The sequence below is a fragment of the Neolamprologus brichardi genome, chromosome 5 (genome assembly GCF_056152115.1).
Source record: "Neolamprologus brichardi isolate AB-2024 chromosome 5, ASM5615211v1, whole genome shotgun sequence".
Classification (NCBI taxonomy): Eukaryota; Metazoa; Chordata; class Actinopteri; order Cichliformes; family Cichlidae; genus Neolamprologus; species Neolamprologus brichardi.
In genome coordinates this window covers 34,450,038-34,468,508 of record NC_142108.1, presented here as the reverse complement: position 1 = coordinate 34,468,508, position 18,471 = coordinate 34,450,038, and the positions used below count along the sequence as shown (strand labels likewise).

Sequence of the window (18,471 nt, the reverse complement as noted above, 5' to 3'; positions counted from 1 at the left end):
CTGAGCGTGGTGTTTGTAAAAACAGAAGGTGAGTCCAAAAGGATTCGCTTCCCTTTCCTGACATTTCTGATCAAACATCATCCCTGAATATTTCGGTGCTTTCATTTTCATGCTACAGTGAAAAAGGAAGCTGGACCTCATGCTTTAGTGCAAACTGACGCTCGTCTCTCTGCCATAGTTCAGACAGACTCACTTCCTTCCATTATGTGAATCACTGATACTGAACCAGTACACAGTGCCAGCCAGTACGTGATGGTACCGTGGGGAACTACTTTCTATGAGAAAGCTCCAAGTCTTAATAGGAACTATGGAAAATTTCCCATAGCATCAAAAAAATAATGATTTCTTTTTTAGGGGCATTTTTAGAACTAAAAATGCTAAAACATCTGCCTTTCAGATGTTTGACGGTAAATATCAGGTAAATACCAGGTGATATATTTTACTTACAGCTTCTCATACACAGAGAACACAATAGTCTTTAAAACAGTCCAAATTGAGTGAATAGCTTCAGAGAGATTAAAGCTTCAATATGGAAAACTTATATGAACGTCAGTGTGATATTCCTGACCACCGAGTACAAATGCAAACTAGAAAGAGCAGCTTTCTCCTAATATTACAGACCTCTCAACTAACCTTTTGTCACGGCTGCACCAGCGCAAAAGTTAGGTGCACCCTAATTTTTTAACCGCATCGCTTCACTTAACCCTTTAAAACCGGTCGGAGCGGGCACGCTCTGTTTTGCGTAACTATTTTTAAATCCTGGTAGCTCTGCAACCACGTGAGCTAGCGCAATAATTTTTTTTTGCATATGAAACCGGAGGAGTTGTACTTACATCTTATGCCATCAGCTTGTCCTCGGTCACAGTTTCCTTCCACATATATCTTTGCAGAAACTGCATAAAAAGCGCTTGCAGCAACAAAAACATAATATTCCAGAAACACACTTTGCCGATCTGATCAGCTGTTTGTAACACTTCCTACGTCCATCAGCACAAACTATCGCATGTCCGCCATGACCTGCCCGAAACCGGAAGTGACGTCATTTTGCGGAAATGTAGTTTTTTACCATCAGGGCCTCATGAGCCTATACTGGTGTTTTTAAAAGTTATCTTTGACTTTATGACTTTCTGTGTGGTTTCTGGGATGCTTAGGACTCATATTGCACTGCTGGAAATAGTTTATTTTGATGCATATGCTGCTTTTTTGCAAATTTGCATTATAATATTTATTTTCGTTTTTTCTGCAGTGTATAAAAATTGGTGTATTTCAAAAATAAAACTATGAAGACACTCAAAATAAATTTCCTGTGGTGGGAAACTATTTTGTGCAACTTTTTTGTATTTACAGTTTTGAGGGATAAGCCTCTTAAATTTCTCTAACTAGAAATATATGTTTAAAAAACAAAAACGATTTTCAATTTTTTGTAGTTTATTGCACTTTTTTGCAATTTATGTAATTACTATGCACTTAATGCAGACATATTATTAAAATCTGGGCTGTAATGGTTGTATTGATGTATAGCAACTTGAAATGCTCCCAAAAATGGCTCCACAGCATGTAAACATATAATATAAGCTCTGGCGGACTTGGTTCTATGGTAGGTCTTAAAGGGTTAATTACTGTCCATAAGTTACCGTATTTATGAACCATAAGGCACATTAAGCGAAACAAAACAGTCAGATGAGTCAAACTTTACTCATTCTTTTTGCTTCCTCCACTTCTGTACCATTGATTCATTAACGTTGAATTCTCTCACAGCTGCTCCCATGTTCTGCTGCGTGACTGATAGAGTTTGAAATCAGCTTAGCATAAGTAAGCACACACATATACACACATAATATAATATTACATTGAAGCACAGTACGTATCACTCCGCGAGGCTCCGTAACGCTCCAACAATCCATCAAGCGGTGCGGCTTCATAGCTTAGCAAAGTCGTGCTAAAATGTTTTGACAGATTTTTGAGTGTAGCACAGAACATCAGTTCGAGGTCGATAAGCACAACCAGAGTTCATACATAAGGCGCACTTTTGAGGAAATTAAAGGATTTTAAGTGAGCCTTATACTCCGAAAAATACAGTACTGAACATGTTCTTGTGCTTCACTGAGCTGAGATTTAAACTTAAAATAATACAAGATATGCAAGATATAGAAAGTGCCTCAAAGGCTTCGAACTGAACATCTTACCGTGGGCGTGGGCATCTGAGAGGCTCCGCCCTTTACTATCTTGATTGGTTTACACCACGATATGGGCATAATGCATGTCTGCTGTTGACCACACAGAAGCTGTGTCCCAAAACGTCGGCTGCATCCTTCAAAGGACCCAGCCTTCGCGGTCTACGTGGGCCAGGTCCTCAGAAGGCCGGGTAGGCCGGAAGTAAACGGCTGGGGAAATTGGACGGTCTCCCCTTCTGATCTGCGTCACCGCTGTCTCGGTGGAGTTTAATAAACTCGGCCGTCTGCTCCTTGCTGTCTAAAATATAACAGGACACTGGAGTAAATTCTCAACCGTCTCACACTTCTGTTTAATCAGTTTTCTTTTTGACGTTTATTCAGCTGTGTGAAAATCCCGGAGGAACCCAACCGATGGATTAATAAAGTTTTATTTAATCTAATAACTTTGATCTCAGCCAAACCGATTTACTCCAGAACAAATAAAACACAGAAAAAAGGCAAACAATTACATTTTTAAGTTATCCGAGTGACTTATATATCATGTTTAACCTGAGTAGCGAAAGACCGGGGGTCTGAAAACGATGAAGCTGGGAGTCCGCTGCTCTCGCCGGCTGGAGTGACCATTGAACCCCCCGGCTTGCTATCGAGCTGGTGGGTAACAGACATCTCAAAAACGTCGAAGCACTTTTGCAAATATGCGATATCTTGATAAACCGAGCAGATATTTGAAGTTTACACAGCTACTTTCTCGCCTGAAAATGTGTTAAAAGTTTATTTTGCGACCCAGAAAGAATAATAAGACTAATTTTAAAACTCAGTAGCGGCCGCCATTGTTGGCAGCTGAAATTTGGCTGGGCTGCGCTATGGATTCTGGGATATGGTGGACACACCCGACCCATCCTTCAAATTCGGGGAAATGAAGGACGCATTTGTCGGCCGCATTTGAAGGAGTTGACGAATTGGGCCTTCGTCGCCTGGCTGTGACGTAATCGGCCTTCAAATTCGGAGGATGCAGCCGACGTTTTGGGACACAGCTAGAGACAGTTTTTTGGTTTTTTTACTGAACAGCTGGTCGAGTAAACTGCTGAGAAGTTGCACTCTAGAGCCCTGTATTACATCCACAATTTGTGAGTTTTCTTTCACATTTTTCCAAGCGTTCATTTTTAAAACATTCATATTGATGTAAAGACCAACGACAAAGGGACCTGAAGTTTTCCTGTGGACTTATCTTGTCAGGTAAACCCGAGGTGGCTGTTGGACTGACATAGAATCAGGATGTTTAGTGCAGCAAAAGATTTGACGGAAGAACTGAGATGAATCTGAACTCTCTGCCAGACTACGCACAAAGTAAAATGTATGAAGAAAATGGCAGATTAATAATCGTCGGCTTCTCCTGGTGATCATCAGAACTAGTAAAACACGTTGGTCCTTTTCACAAACTAATATTAGAGAAAATATGCAGCATGCTAAACGCTTATCAGGCCGTGCACGGCGTTCGGACGGGGGAAGCGCCTGGCGGGTTGCACCCATTGCACTCAAGCTGTGACGGTAAATAGTTTAGCAGGGGGAGACGAGGTCTATTTTTATCGCAGCAGACAGACGGAGGAGACACACTGGCAGGCTGACGCACAGGTTGAGGCTTCGGGGAGAGACGGCCAATCGGGCTCCGAGACGGACAGGGACGCAGCCAATCAGGTGGACGGGCAGACAGGTGGACACAGATGCAAACAGACAGGCTGTTACAAACCAGGAGGAAGAAATATCAGCGCCCACAGCACGTTTTACTGTGGCTTTAGTGTTCCTGCAGGGCCGGCGTGGGCACATATCAGCTGTGAGTCAGTTAATCAACGAATCAATCAGAAGAAATGTTCATAAAGACAGAAACATCTGAAGACTTGCTTCCAGATGATGTCTCATTTTGTAGTTTTTCTTTGTCGTGTGCGGCTGCGGAGTGAATCTGTCGAGGTTTCAGGCAACACTTTAATGATTATGAGGCTGCGGTTTGAAGTGCCGTTGAGAAATTACGATCTGTCCCGGTTCTCGTTCCGGGCCGTAAAACAAACAGCACATTAAAGAGTGAAGCCTCCTCTAATATCTTATTCTAATCTTGCATTAACAGCGCATTAATGCAGCCGTGTCTTCGCTTTGGCTGCGTCTCACGCTTACATTAGCTGATCTTTTCATTACCTGTCTTTAGCGTTGAGGAGCTCACTGTGACTGAAGTGGTCTGCATGAGAACCCAAACGCGTAATGGAGTTTCATTAAAGGTCAAAGAAAGTATTTTCTTCCTCTTTCCAGGCAGATCGATCCGTGTTTGGAGTTAAAGATGGATCCAGCTTTTCTGAGTTCACCTGTAACAGGTGAACTCAGAGACAGACCCTAAAAGACTGGCAGCTGGAATTGCAGCAAAAGGTGGTTCTACAAAGTATTGACTCAGGGGGCTGAATAATTACTCACACCCCACTTTGCAGTTATTTATTTGTAAAAACTGTTTGAATCATGTATGATTTTCGTTCCACTTCTCACGTGTACACCACTTTGTGTTGGTCTTTCACCTGGAATTCCAATAACATTGATTCATGTTTGTGGCTGTAATGTGACAAAATGTGGAAAAGTTCAAGGGGGCCGAATACTTTTGCAAACCACTGTACATCAGCGGGCCTGAACAGATTCACCTGTATTTGATTAGAGTTGGGCATAAACAGCTTGGTTGGCTCTTTTTCACCATGATACGGTCGTTCATTATTATTATCATTATTACAGCTAAAAGGAGAGCTTGATACAAACAGCTGATGAAGATGAGTTCATGGTCATTTTTGAAGCATAAACTGTAAGTAAAGAAAAACTTCCACCCTTAGAAATGAGATAATTTCCTGCTTTTTTGAGAAAGATGTCACACAAAGATTGCTGTTGCACAGTCCTCCACTAATAAACAAATAGACAGATTAATTTATATTTTAAAAAACAGTTATATCCAGCCATGGTCGTAACTGAGGAGCGCGGTTTGTCCGGCCCAACTGTTGTTTTACGCGTTCGTCGCGTTCCTCCCATACAGTGTTGCCAACTTAGCGACTTTGTCGCTATATTTAGCGAGTTTTCAGACCCCCTTAGCAACTTTTTTTCTAAAAAGCGACTAGCGACAAATCTGGCGACTTTTTCTGGTGTTATTGTAGACTTATTTATGACGACTTTTTGACATGAAAGCGTGTATCGCTCTTACTCTCAACAAGCAGCAGTGCTGCCGTGGGCACCTCGCCCGTCCCGAAGCGCTCATGGGCGGAGGATAGTCCTCCCCCAGCTGCAGGAGACGTTCACACCTGTGCGTCCAAACTGCAAATGAATCGCGCATGAGCGAAGCCGCTGCTCCCGCACTGACTGTAACGCAGTCAGTTCTTCTTTTACTGTTATGCTGTTTTGTGGGTCACAAGGTTTAAAACTACTTATAAACACACACACACAAAGTAACTCCACCAGAGTGCCAATTTCGGGTCACTTTTGCCGGTCCAAGCCCGGATAAAGGAGCAGGGTTGGAATTGTGACATTAAAAAAACAATAATTGCTAAAATAAATTTAATTCGTAGTTCTAAATAAACACTAAATGCATTTAGGACGTTTTTTACTCACTTTATGTCTCTTCCACGATGTTATTTCTCTCTCCAACAACGTAGGTTACAATTACATTAGCATGACCAATTATGCAAATGAGGCGATGACGTCATTTAGCGACTTCTAGCAACTTTTAGGACAGCCAATAGCGATTTTCCTTACTGAGGAGTTGGCAACACTGCTCCCATAAACTGTATTTAAAAGCTGGATGTTTGTCATTGTTATTGGTATTTTTAAACCTCATGTTGGCTTTTTCATTTTTTTATTTGTTTAATTAGAAGTATGAATTTGGCAGCTACAATTTAGTGCAGCAGGTAAAGGATTATGAAAACATCCAAACGGTCTGTTGTATCATCAGATATTTGCATTAAAATGTTTCAGAGCAGAAACGCTGTCCAGACGTTTCGTTTATTTCTTCTGTAAAGTTGGATGTTTTAACGTGGGACTGACTCGCTGCTGGAGCCCCCAGTGGACATTAGAGGAACTGCAGTTTTTGGCTTAATTTTCTTAGTCAATATTGTGGAGACATGAAAATAAAAATGTGGCATTTTTGAGCCAACTGAAGACGAGTTTTGGCATCCTGATATCTGCCCTCGCATCCTCCTCTGAATATCTCAGAGAACAGTCACGATTTTCTGCTAAAAATGGTATGAAAACATGATTTCTTCTGCTAAAATATCTGATTGTGCTGTCTAATGTTCATCTAAACACCGTGTTTAATCAAAGCTCAGTGGAAGTGCTCGTGTTGCGTCTCGTTGACAGCAGCCTGGATGTGTCTCTGCTGTAGAGCTGCGTGCTTTGTATACATACGTTTCAAAGCAGTAATCCTTTAGCCGGCAGCCTCCTTCTTCGTTTTTCATAATTTAATGTCAGAGTGAAAGATGAGTCACCTTCTGTAAGCAGGACACTTTACTGTAGGCTACACCTTCTCATCAGCGAGCCGAGCACAGGGTGACTCAGCTCAAAGTGACTATTGACCCCTGAATAATGGCTGCAGAAATTAGAATTCACGCTTCATTTTGTTTTGATTTGTATTTTGTTCTCTGTCATCTTCGGCGGCCTGCGGGGGGTTTCTGAAGCTCAGGTTCAGAATCAGCCGCCCCCCCACAAGCAGCAGCAGCAGCATTAAAACGGCTGCTGCCTCAGCGAGGCCTGAATCATCAGCATGCAGCGCTCACTCGCAGCCTTCATGCAAGTAAAATATGATTTAGCACCATTAAAATATTGAAATTAAAGCACTTCTCTTGTTGTTGTGTTACGCTCGTGGTTTTTATTTGCGCTCATATCTATGGCTTTGTTATTTTATGCTCCAGTAGCTTCATCTTACTTTCCTTCCTTCGTTCTCTCCTTTTTCCTATTTTTCTTCCTTCCCTTAAATGTCACCTGCATTTACTCAAAAACTGACAAAAGCATGAACAGTGAACAGCTTTTCAGTGGGTGGCAGGTCCACTGTATCCCTGCAGGATGTGGTTATGGCTCAAAGAGACGTCGTCTAAATGCAGCATCTCCAGAACGCCCTGATGCCATCTATAATCCAGTTTTGAGTTCCCTCCCCAGACGCCTTAACGCCCACTCACATCCTGGGCCATCTGACCTCAGGAAATCACATGATAAGGTGGGGCCAGGTTTCACAATGAGCTCACCTGAAACTCTGGCTGATTGGGACCCACACCCAGTTCCACACCTTGGCTCAGGCGATTAGAGGATCATCAGGGGGTCCTTTTGTCCCTCTGTGGGGGGACACTCCCACTAGGTTTAAATCTGGGAATCTAGGACAGGTACGCTCTATCTGCAAGCCTCTTTGCAACCCACCTCGATGTGCATAGAAAAGGCAGTGAGGTCGCAGAAACAGACCCGTGCCACCAAATAATGATCGGACAAAATGAGCAACATTAATGTCTGAGGTCACAGACTCTGACCTTGGCTCATGTGATTAGGTAGAGGATCATCAGGGGGTCCTTTTGTCCCTCTTTGGGGGGACACTCCCACTAGGTTTATATCTGGGACTCTCCACCATTTGACCTTAGAACTGAAGAAGCTTCTCGGATGAAGGTGAAACGTCTTCAAGCAACTTAAAGAAGTCCAGACGCTTTTCTTCGCGAGCTCCTTTGGCCCTGATGTCAGCATTAATGGAGGTTATCCGTGCCGGGTAAACTGCACTGTTGGAAATAGTTTATTTTGATGCTGTTTTTTTGCAAATTGTGCACAATAGCATTTATTTTCATTTTTCCCACAGTTTATAAAATTAGTGTTTCTCAAAAATTAAACTATGAAGACACTCAAAATAGATTTCCTGTGGTTGGAAACTAATTTTTTGTGTTTACAGTTTTGAGGGATAAACCTCTGAAATCAGCCCGTTCTCACTCCCGAGGCGTAACATGCCGACATTTTGTCACGTCCCGCGGCGTTCCTGAGGAACGCGAAAGGAGACCTTCGGCGTTCTTATAGTACGCGGTGGGTTATGGCCGAAATCCAGTGCAATGACGCTCCCGCGGTAATAGACGTTCCAGCCCTGTATTCCAGCCCTAAACCTAACCTTATCCCTAGCCCTAACCATAACCTTTTTCCTGAGCTTAACCAGGACTTTAATGATGTTAAATAGCGTGTTTCTAAGCGATTTGAAGAAAAAGAGCGAACATGTGTAGATTGAGTCCATATGGTTCTCATATTTCCTCATTTTTCCGAGGTCGTCATTCAGGAACGTGGTGGGTAGCCGAAAACGTAATATGTTGATGATTTGTCACCTAGCGTAAAATGTTACGCTTTGGGAGTGAGAACGTGTTGCTGAAATTTACAAGTTTTTGTAGTTTATTGCACTTTTTTCCAGTTTATCTAGTTACTATGGACTTAATGCACACATGTTATTAAAACGTGTGATATAACGGTTGTATTGATGCACAGCAACTTGAAGTGCTCCAATAACTGGCACTACAGCTGTTAAAAAGATAAAGATAATGTTGGACTTTAAAGGGTTAATTCTCATAACGTCCCACAGAGGAAACTCCGACCATCCTCAGCGAATCATCTGCCTCCATCTCGCCCTATCCCAGCATCCTCTGTGGTCTTCCTGCCTGTCAGCTCCATTCGCCCAGTAAATCCACCGTCTCTCCTCTGCACACGTCCAAACCGATTAACTTCAAATTCAAAATGAACCGCTATTTCTCCAAAAGAAAGATTCCCCAGTTCTGGTGTCTGATATTAAAATGATTTGCACATATGACATTTAGCACAGCGTCACGTTTCTGGCTCAGTTGCCTTCGGGCTCAGCCTCCCTCGATGAAAAGACTGTGACGGGTGTAACTTGTTGTCAGGTGTTTCCTTCTGCACGGATTGTCCACAGCTATCAGGCCAGTGGGCATCTCCCATCGTTTAAACTGCCTCTCCACACCTGACAGTGAGGGCAGCCGACAGCAGACAGACATGTCTGAAACACGTCTCATTTACTTCCTTCGGTAGATGTAAAGTTACTGAGAGTTCTAGTATCTGATGTTTCAGACCCTGATTGTTGAGCAGTAGGAACGCCTCTCTGTTACACACCAGAATCAACCCTCGAAGGCCATAAATCATAAATCTTTGCCTTTTTCTTTTAAGCATAAGCAGCATTGAGGCTGGAAATGTGCCGCTGCCTCGGTCCTTCTCTCTGGATAACGGTCCGAGTATTTCGTTTGTTTACTGAAAGGCGTGCCGCCGTGGCGTCGGAAACTCCCACAACGTCTAATGAATCGCCGCTCGCCTGCTGCGAGAGAGCATTTGTCCCAGTCAGATAAGAATATGAATTAAACATGTTCACGTGTGGAGGGCTCAGTGCTGCAGGTGATTTATGCCGCTGCAGTCCCGCCGTGTGAGGCGCATACATGAAGCACGGACGTGGTTTCGCTGTAGTTTCGCTTTCCTAACTTAGACTCTTCACAGCAGATCATCGCCCTCTCCTGTTTCCTGTTCACTCACATGTGCTTCATTTGTTTTAATCTCGTTTAATATCCAGCATATAATAACACACCTGTTCTTGGATAAGTGCAACCAGAGACAGAAGATCCATCCAGGTTCTTCCAGTTACCAAAGTAAAGTCTTACAGGCAGTTGACAAAGCAAGAATACTTCCCAGTGCCTCCTGAACAGAGATGGGCAGTAACGCGTTACTGTAATCCGATTACTTTTTTCAAGTAACGAGTAAAGTAAGGGATTACTATTGCAAAAGCGGTAATTAGATTACCGTTACTTTCCCGTAGGAACGCTGCGTTACTGCGTTACTAAAACCGTGATTTTTTTGCGAGAATGTCTCATGACAGTGACGTAAGCGAGTGCGACGTTCGTGACAACAGCTGTGTGCAGATCAACAATGGATCATATATCGAGTGCAGAGAGAGTATGAGCGTGCAGCGTTTAAAGCGTGGAAGTACTGACCTTACTTTGAGTTTGATTCATAAAAAGTGACAAAAACATTAGTGTCCGTTGTGTGTGGGAAGAAAACTTCTTTTTACAGCAAAAAAACCCTAAACTTACAAACAAGCACCGAGTAGCTACGACGTAATGGGAAACTCACAGAGAAACTCGCGGATTCTTCCACTGACCGCGGCACACCTGCACCAGGGTAACCCTCCGCCTACCCCACTCCTGCTTTACAGGTGAAAATAGAGCAACAGGACCGCTAGTCTTTGACTTTATTTATTTTCTGCTGTGTTTTACTTGCATCTGAAAGACTGAGTGTAAACACAAAATATTTTATTTTATGTGCTGGAATGTGCAGAAAATAGGTTTAAATATTAAACTAATTTCTTCCAGTCAGTGAATGTTGCATATAATTAAATGTTTGCTTGATGCATAAATTTAAAAGATTAAAACTAATAAAACAAGTTTTAAAAAGAGACTTTTCCATTTGATTACATTTTGTATGATGATTATGCAGAAAAAGTAGAATTGGGCTGAAAGATCTATCACTTTATCACCTATTCAGGTTGTAAATCGTGTTTTTAAAAAGTAACTAAGTAACTAAGTAATTAATTACTTTTGAAAATAAGTAATCAGTAAAGTAACGGGATTACTTTTTTGGGGAAGTAATCAGTAATTAATTACTGATTACTTTTTTCAAGTAACTTGACCAACACTGCTCCTGAAGGATCCCGATTAGCTCCCAGGCCAGATCCCCAATGAGTTCTGGGTCCTAACTCGAAGTCTTCTCCGAATTGGACATGCCCAAAGAGTCTCCAAAGGAAGGTGTCCTGATCAGATACCCGAGCTACCTCGGAGGGTTCCTCTCGACTCTGCTCCGAGCTCCTGGAGAAAACTCATTTTGGCTGTTTGCATCCACTCGCTCTTCCGCTCATTCCCAGATCTCGTGACCAAAGTTGAGGGCTGGACTGTAGAACGATACATGGGAAATAGGAGGCTCCGCCTACACTTATCCACCTGTCAGCCTCACCTTCCACTTTTGAACTCTTGAACTTTTCTTGTGAGTTTCAGAGACGCTAAAAGTGTTTTTGATCAGTCCGCAGTTCAAAGAAGTATGGAAGCAGCTTAACGTAACGGTCACTCGATTGTGGCTTCAGAACGCCTCCCGCTCAAGTTCTATTCACTTCCATTCAGAAAGCACCATCTTAGTAGAAATACTAAGCCTGTCATTTCTTCAGCAAGCAATTATGGCCATTGATAAATTCAGGCTCTCTAATATGTGTGCCGCTCGTCCCGTGGGACATTATTGGCCCATTAATTAGATTTGAAGGCTTACAGGAGGCTTTGCTGTCCGCGGCGCGGTCGTTGGTTGACAGCTGTGTGACAGAAGTCGGCCCGGACGCCGTCCTGCCTCCAGCCGATGGAGCTTTTATTTAAGGGATTATTTCTTTCTACAAAGATGATTACTTTACCTGTTGTGCTGTTGTGCTGGCGTCACTCTGGTCTGAGGTGGAGAGGTTTGTCCTTTCAGACTGTGAAAGCTAACACCCTGCACCGGTTATCTGGTAGTTTCTGGATTCAACAGGAAATGATGGCTCCGAACAAAAGCTGCAAGTCTGAGCTCTTCAGCGAAAACACCGGGTGGCACTCGGTCCATCTGTGGGTTAGAGTGCAGGCTGGATGAAAGCCCAGAGAGGGTATCGTGTCAGAACGAGACCTCGTAAAGCAGAAGGACGCGTGGGCTGTGAATTTGACTGTTTCAGTTCAGAGACAAAGAAAATCTTTAAGTTATAAATTATTGTTTTAAAACGGGGACGTGTTTAAAGTTATGGTCAGTTTAAGTGTTCAGAAAATAAATGTAAGTGAATGTCCTCTGAAGTGATGAAAACGTGTGTGTGTGTGTGTGTGTGTGTGTGTGTGTGTGTGTGTGTGCTCGCCCAGCAGCTGCCAGCTCAGAGGTTTGAATTAAATAATTCACCAGCTGCTATTATACAACAATTACTACACTTCCATCAAAGCTCTGAACACACACACACACACACACACAACCACATGTATGAGGACTCACAGACACGGTGACCGGTGCAGTACGGGGTCCTCAGAGGCCTCACAGAAGCAGGAAGTTCAGTATTTCCGTGCGTGTGGATTTAAAACGATCGTAGCGAGGCGCTCGGAGGACAACTTCAAAGAGGCGTTGAGATCTGAGGTGTGTCTGAGGCCTGACTCAAACTCAAATTTTTATTTGTCACATACACAGTCGTACACAGGACGATATGCAGTGAAATGCTTAGACAACTGCTCGTGACCTAAAGAAAAAAAGAAAAGGCTATGAATAAGATAGGAAATAAATATGAAAATTAAAAAGGGTAAATTTAACTAGGAAGGAATAAAATAAAATAAAATATATAAATTAAAGTTGAAAATAAAATAACTGTACAACAAAATACACAGTATAGAAATATATAAGAATGTATGAAGAAATATAAATATATATATACACAATAACAGCAGCTGTACAAGTATTAAATGGAAATGAGGAATATAATGTCCAGTGTTGTGCATCCACATTATTTAGTGTCTTGTGCAGTGAAAATATGCTTAAAGTGGTTTAAGTGATGAAGTGAAAACAATGTCCAGAATGTCCAGTGTGTGTGTAAGAACCATATGTGTGGGTCAGTACTGTGTGGTGGTGTGACTCGCGCTCATTGATGAGGACGAGGACGCACAGCTGCGCACACCATCAGTTGCTGTTGTTGTCGGGGCGATTGTGGCTCAAGAGTTGGGAGTTCGACTTCACCCGTTGCCTACTGGTGGTGGTCAGAGGGCCCGGTGGCGCCAGTGTCCGGCAGTCTCGCCTCTGTCAGTGCGCCCCAGGGTGGCTGTGGCTACAATGTAGCTGCCATCACCAGTGTGTGAATGGGTGGATGACTGGGTGTGTAAAGTGCTTTGGGGTCCCTAGGGACTAGAAAAGCGCTCTACAAATACAGGCCATTTACTTTTTTCATCTCTGCCCGGATGGCTCATGCACGGTCGCTCTGCAGTTAAAGCGTGTAGGCAGGCAGCTCTGCTCCGTGACATTGCAGGACACATGGACTTTTGCTTTTTGCCACTTGGACCCGAGCAGACTGTTATTTCCATTCGAAGCAAAGCCTTGTGTTACTGGCGTGTTTTTAGAAAAGCACCAAGGGGAGAAAAGAGGAGTACAGCTGACAGCTGGGCTCAAATAACAGTAACATATTTCAGGAAACACCTCTGAGGAATATAATTTCACTCATTTCCTCCTTTTCTTTGTTCTTCCTCTATCGGCTGGTTAATTCTGGATGCACTGACCCTGTTTCCAGCTGCTCCTGCAACGGATGACATATTAGTGACTGACCGCGTGTCGTGGCTAGGCTGATGTCATCCATCAGCTCATCCTGTGGCTTATCCAGGTGCAGCTCGTGGGCGCCGCAGTCTAACCCTCAGTTTGTGACCATAAACGAGGGTAAGAGATCGATTCGTTTGTAAATCGACAGCTTTGCTTTCATGCTCAGCAAAAATAAAAACGACTTTATCCTCCGCTTCTGGTAGTTGCTGATGGTTCGGAGATTTTCTTTAATATCTTAACCAAAGGAAAACTTTGCTTCACATTTGTCTTTGAGCGATGCAAACACTGGAACAGAAAATAAACGCACCGGCTCTACTTGAGCTCTCAAAGTGCTTTTTTACAACATGACTCATTCGCTTTTTTCTGCGCCTGAGTGCTTTCAGTCGAACATCAAACACTCCGATGGAAGCATCAGAGAGAAACTTAGACCTCAGTATCTTTGGCACGCACAGCAACCAGGGATCGAACCGCCAACCTTACCGTTAGTAGACGACCTGCTGCACCTCCTGACCTGCAGCTACCCACGACTGTGAAATAACGACGAGGGTGAACCGAGCGGGATTCAAACTAAGCAGTTCTCAACTTCCATACGAGCGACTGAAGCAGCTACAAATACATTTATATGTTGATTGACATTTGATCTGGTAATAAATAAATTAGGTCACCTAGGCAACCAGAGCTTGGAGCTCCTACAGGTGACCAGCCTTCAAAGAGATGTACGACGAGCGAATCACAGCTTGTTTCAGAGGCCTGGAAATATTTAGTTTAGCGTGCACGCTGCTCCTCACTGACTCGTTTCCTCCTCACAGTGAAACGTAGGCCTGAGCAGATGCTGTAAGAGAGTTTGTGTTCGTTGCCCGGAGCTCAGAGATGTTTCTGTTTTTTATCGCCTGAGCAGATGGGACAGGATGAAATCACATGAATCAGATTTAGATGTTTTGTTGCAGTGGAAGTTGTCATCGCCACAGATTTATTGCAGGGGAGCTTTTAATTGGATTGTAAGCAGTCAGTTTCCTCTCAGCTCATGGACCATGTGGCACTTTGTGTCTACGTTTACACTTTGGATTAAAAGCAGATCGGCACAGAGTCTAAATAAGTTCGCTAAACAGACCAGCTCTCGCATCAGAAACCCTGCGTCTCAAATCTAAACACATGTGAGCATCAGCAGCAATTAGCTGTCCAGTAAAATTATTGATTATAATACAAGAAAGACTCGTGTTTCCTCTGTTCAGACTAGAAATATGGAAAAGCATCTGTGCTTTCAGGATGTGTTAAACTAGCTGCACTATTTTAACTCTTTAAAATGTTATTTGATAAATAAAACCATTATTTACATTTTTTTTAATCTCTACTTCTGTTTATTATGTTTATAGTGATTTAAATCTTTATCTTTGCCACATCAGTTTTACTTCTTCTATCATATTTCTGACTCTTTCCTCGAAATCTTGTCGTTTTAATCTCTTCAGCGTCACCTAATAATTCATTGTGTTGACTTATTGGCTTAAACAATGACCTCACGTGGTTTGTTTAATTGCAAATATTGTAATTTAAGCATCATGTGGTGTGTGTTATGATTTGATGCTATATAAATAAAATAATTGAACTGAAATCTCACGAGTGGTTCAATAATCTTAAGTTGTTTTTCACACTCAGGTTTTATCTTGACTGACTTTAATGTAACTTCTTAGTCGTGTTTTCCTGCTCGACGCGTCTTCGCTGGGGGAACGGGCTTCCATAAATGCCCTCGGTGTTGGAAAGCTGCCTGTGGTCGGGCAGGCGTTGGCTTTTCTGGGCCCGGACTCGCTGGGAGAGGCTGCCTCGCTCTGAATTATTAATGACCTACTGTAGAGACCAGCTCAGCCTCCCCCCTCATTACCTCACCCGCCTCTCGTGTCCTCTCCCTCTGAAACCTTCTGCCTCTTATCTCTCCGTGCTGCTGTTCGCTCTTTCAACAGCCTCGTTTTTCTTTTTCCATCTTTTCTTCTTCTCTCCTCTTCATTTACCCGCCTTCCTCTCTGCCTTTCCTCGCTCTCCCTCCGGAGGCTTGTGAGATTGTGTTATGTCACATTAAAGAGACAGGCGGCTGCTAAATGAAAAATACGACGTAATAAGACTCATCCGAGGAAAACTGTGGATTCAGCATCGATTTTGGATCGGTGTGAATTCGATTTTCTGGGATTCGGAGGAACTGGCTCCCCAGTTTCTCTCCGACATGTTTGATGTCTTCTTTTCACTCGCCCTGAATCTTTTTTGTCCGCCTACTCGTTACACCTTTTTTCTGTGTTTTGAACTATTGTTCCAATAAATTGTGGTGTTTTGAGGCCACAGGAACATGAAACTTGATGTAAAACTGAACCAGCTATTGGCAGCTGCATGTTGCTGCAAACCTGCTGATGTGCAGGAGTTATTGTTGAATTACTCAAACACTGAGGGAACTTTAATGTGTGATTGTTCTCTGGGGCTGTAAGCACAGCCTGTTTTGTAATATTTGAAGGGTTATATTGTTATGATCAAAGGTTTCCTCAGCAGGTCAGAGGGAGACCTGTGAGACGCTACAAGGAGCGTTGATTTGAATCCAAATGGCAGCTGTCAGCTTATTGGTGGGAAGGTGGGAGGGGCGGTGCTGCGGGTGGTGCTGTGCTGACACCATGAAACTCAAAGAAATATCACATTCAGCTGTCTGCAATTATTTTATAAACGTGTGTGTCTAAGGCAACCAACATGACAAAATAATTAGCACACCTTTGTCTTTAAGTTGCACAACCTGGTTACATTTGGCCTGCGGTTCAGCACCATGGACACTACCACAGCTTTTTATTGTGCATATGGACACTGGAGAAGTCTATGATGTATGTTTATTGGGGCTGCCACGATTAGTCGACTAGTCACGATTACGTCGACTATCAAAATCGTCGACGATTGATTTAATAGTCGACGCGTCGTTTGAAGCTTTGTAAGATCACAAAAGACGCAGGAATAAGTAGTAGGATTTAAGAGTGTAATAACGGACTGAAACAGAAGATAGCAGCACTGCATGTACAAGGATGCCAGCTGCCGTTAAACCCCGAAGAAGAAACTGTCCCAGAATTCATAGAGTGACCCAGCGCGGCCCTGCTCAGTTTCCAACAATGGCGGCAGCTAGTTAGTTTTAATATTACTCTTATTATTCTTTCTGGGTCACAAAATAAACGTTTAGCATATTTTCAGGCGAGAATGTAGCTGTGTAAACCTCAAATATCTGCTCAGTTTATCAAGACACCACATATTTTCAAAAGCGCTCCGACGTTTTCGGAGACGTCTGTTAGCCACTAGCTCGATAGCTAGCCGGGGGCTAGGCTAACTAGAGCCGTGAGAACACCGGACTCCCGCTAATCCTTTTCAAACCCACAGCAGTCTTTCGCTACTCAGGTTAAACATGATATATAAGTCACTTAGATAACTTCAAAATGTTATTGTTTGGCTTTTTTCAGTCTTTTATTTGTTCCTGAGTAAATCGGTTTGGCTGAGATTAAAGTTATAGTTTTTACACAGCTGAATAAACGTCAAGCAGACAGCTGATTATCAGAAGTGTGAGATGCTCACTCCGGTGTCCTGTTATATTTTTGATAGCAAGGAGTTTATTAAACTTCACCGAAACAATCTGCAAATTTCCTTAAAATTCAATAAACTATCATCTTGTCTTTATTTTTAGTTAGCACAAACCTGAAACACTTAAAGCTGTAAGCTAATGATAGTTATATAAGAGCAGATGCTGCTGGTGCAATAAGCTGTACGTTTTACGTCCAATGGATGATGATCTGATTAGTCGACTAATCGCAAAAATTATCGGTGACTAGTCGACTATCAAAATAATCGTTTGTGGCAGCCCTAATATTTATTATGTTTCTATAATTGGGAATTAGGAAGGATCTACAGTAAGTCTGTTGTGGCTCTACTGTCTAGCAGGTTAGTCCTGTGTAACTGACCTCTTCTCTCCGTGTTTCTCTCAGACGTGGCTGAAGAACTACGGCTACCTGCTGCCGCACGACGTTCGGACATCAGACCTGCGGCAGGAGAAGGCCATGCAGTCTGCCGTGGCTGCCATGCAGCGCTTCTACGGCATCCCTGTGACGGGAGTGTTGGATGAGACGACTATCGAGTGAGTAAGAAAGGCAGCGCACTCCTCGTGCAGGCGGGGACCGTTGCATCATGAAGGGCATGTGGTGTAACATCTTGGCCAAATCAAACATGCGTATCATAAAAAATGAGATTTCCATACCAGATCAGTCGGAGGTAGATTTAATAGCCTTCGGTGCTGTTGGAAAATCTGTTACTGTTGGTCAAACACGAAGGACGAGGAAAGGGGGGAAGGCATGTTCGCAGGCAGCGAGAGTCAGTCAGTTTTCACCTCTTGGCACTGTTCAGAAAAGCTGTCATGATGATGCGTATTCAATAATCAGTAAATTTTGTATTAATACTTTAAATAACTGTGTAAATGTTCCCTTTGTATGGCTAACACACACACGACACACACTATATTATACTACATGATATTATTTCTTTGCAACTTTGCTCATTTCTCAATAAGTGAATCTTTATTTTTATTCACAGTCCAAAAAAATACTTTTTGTTAATCTGGGTTTTGGTGCTCCTCACTTCATCGTCTACCTGAAACAAAAGGGTAGCTCCTGCGCCTTTAAGGCTCTGCTCCATGAAAGCCTGCTGTGTTCTGATTGGCCAGCTTCCAGAAGCCTACTGAGGGGCAGCACCCGCTGCCTGTGAGCTATGCTGCTTGACTTTGGTGTGTCTGTAGCGGTGATCTCCAAACGATGGACCACACTTACATTTACCGTTGAATATTTCCACTGAAGGAGAAACAGAGAAGCTTTATTTTCTGATCACTAACGTGACCACCCACCAGTGTAACAGTGTAAACAGTTTAAAGTGTTACACTCTT

General features: G+C 43.0%; 1 protein-coding gene across 1 annotated transcript in view; it reads left to right on the top strand.

Moving 5' to 3' along the window:
• The window catches only part of mmp24 (matrix metallopeptidase 24), an 88,945-nt gene that overhangs the window by 20,330 nt on the left and 50,144 nt on the right, over nucleotides 1-18,471 (top strand). Inside the window, exon 2 of the mRNA XM_087841132.1 lies at nucleotides 17,525-17,673. Coding sequence (XP_087697258.1) covers nucleotides 17,525-17,673 — 149 coding nt within the window. The remainder of the gene's footprint in view (nucleotides 1-17,524; nucleotides 17,674-18,471) is intronic.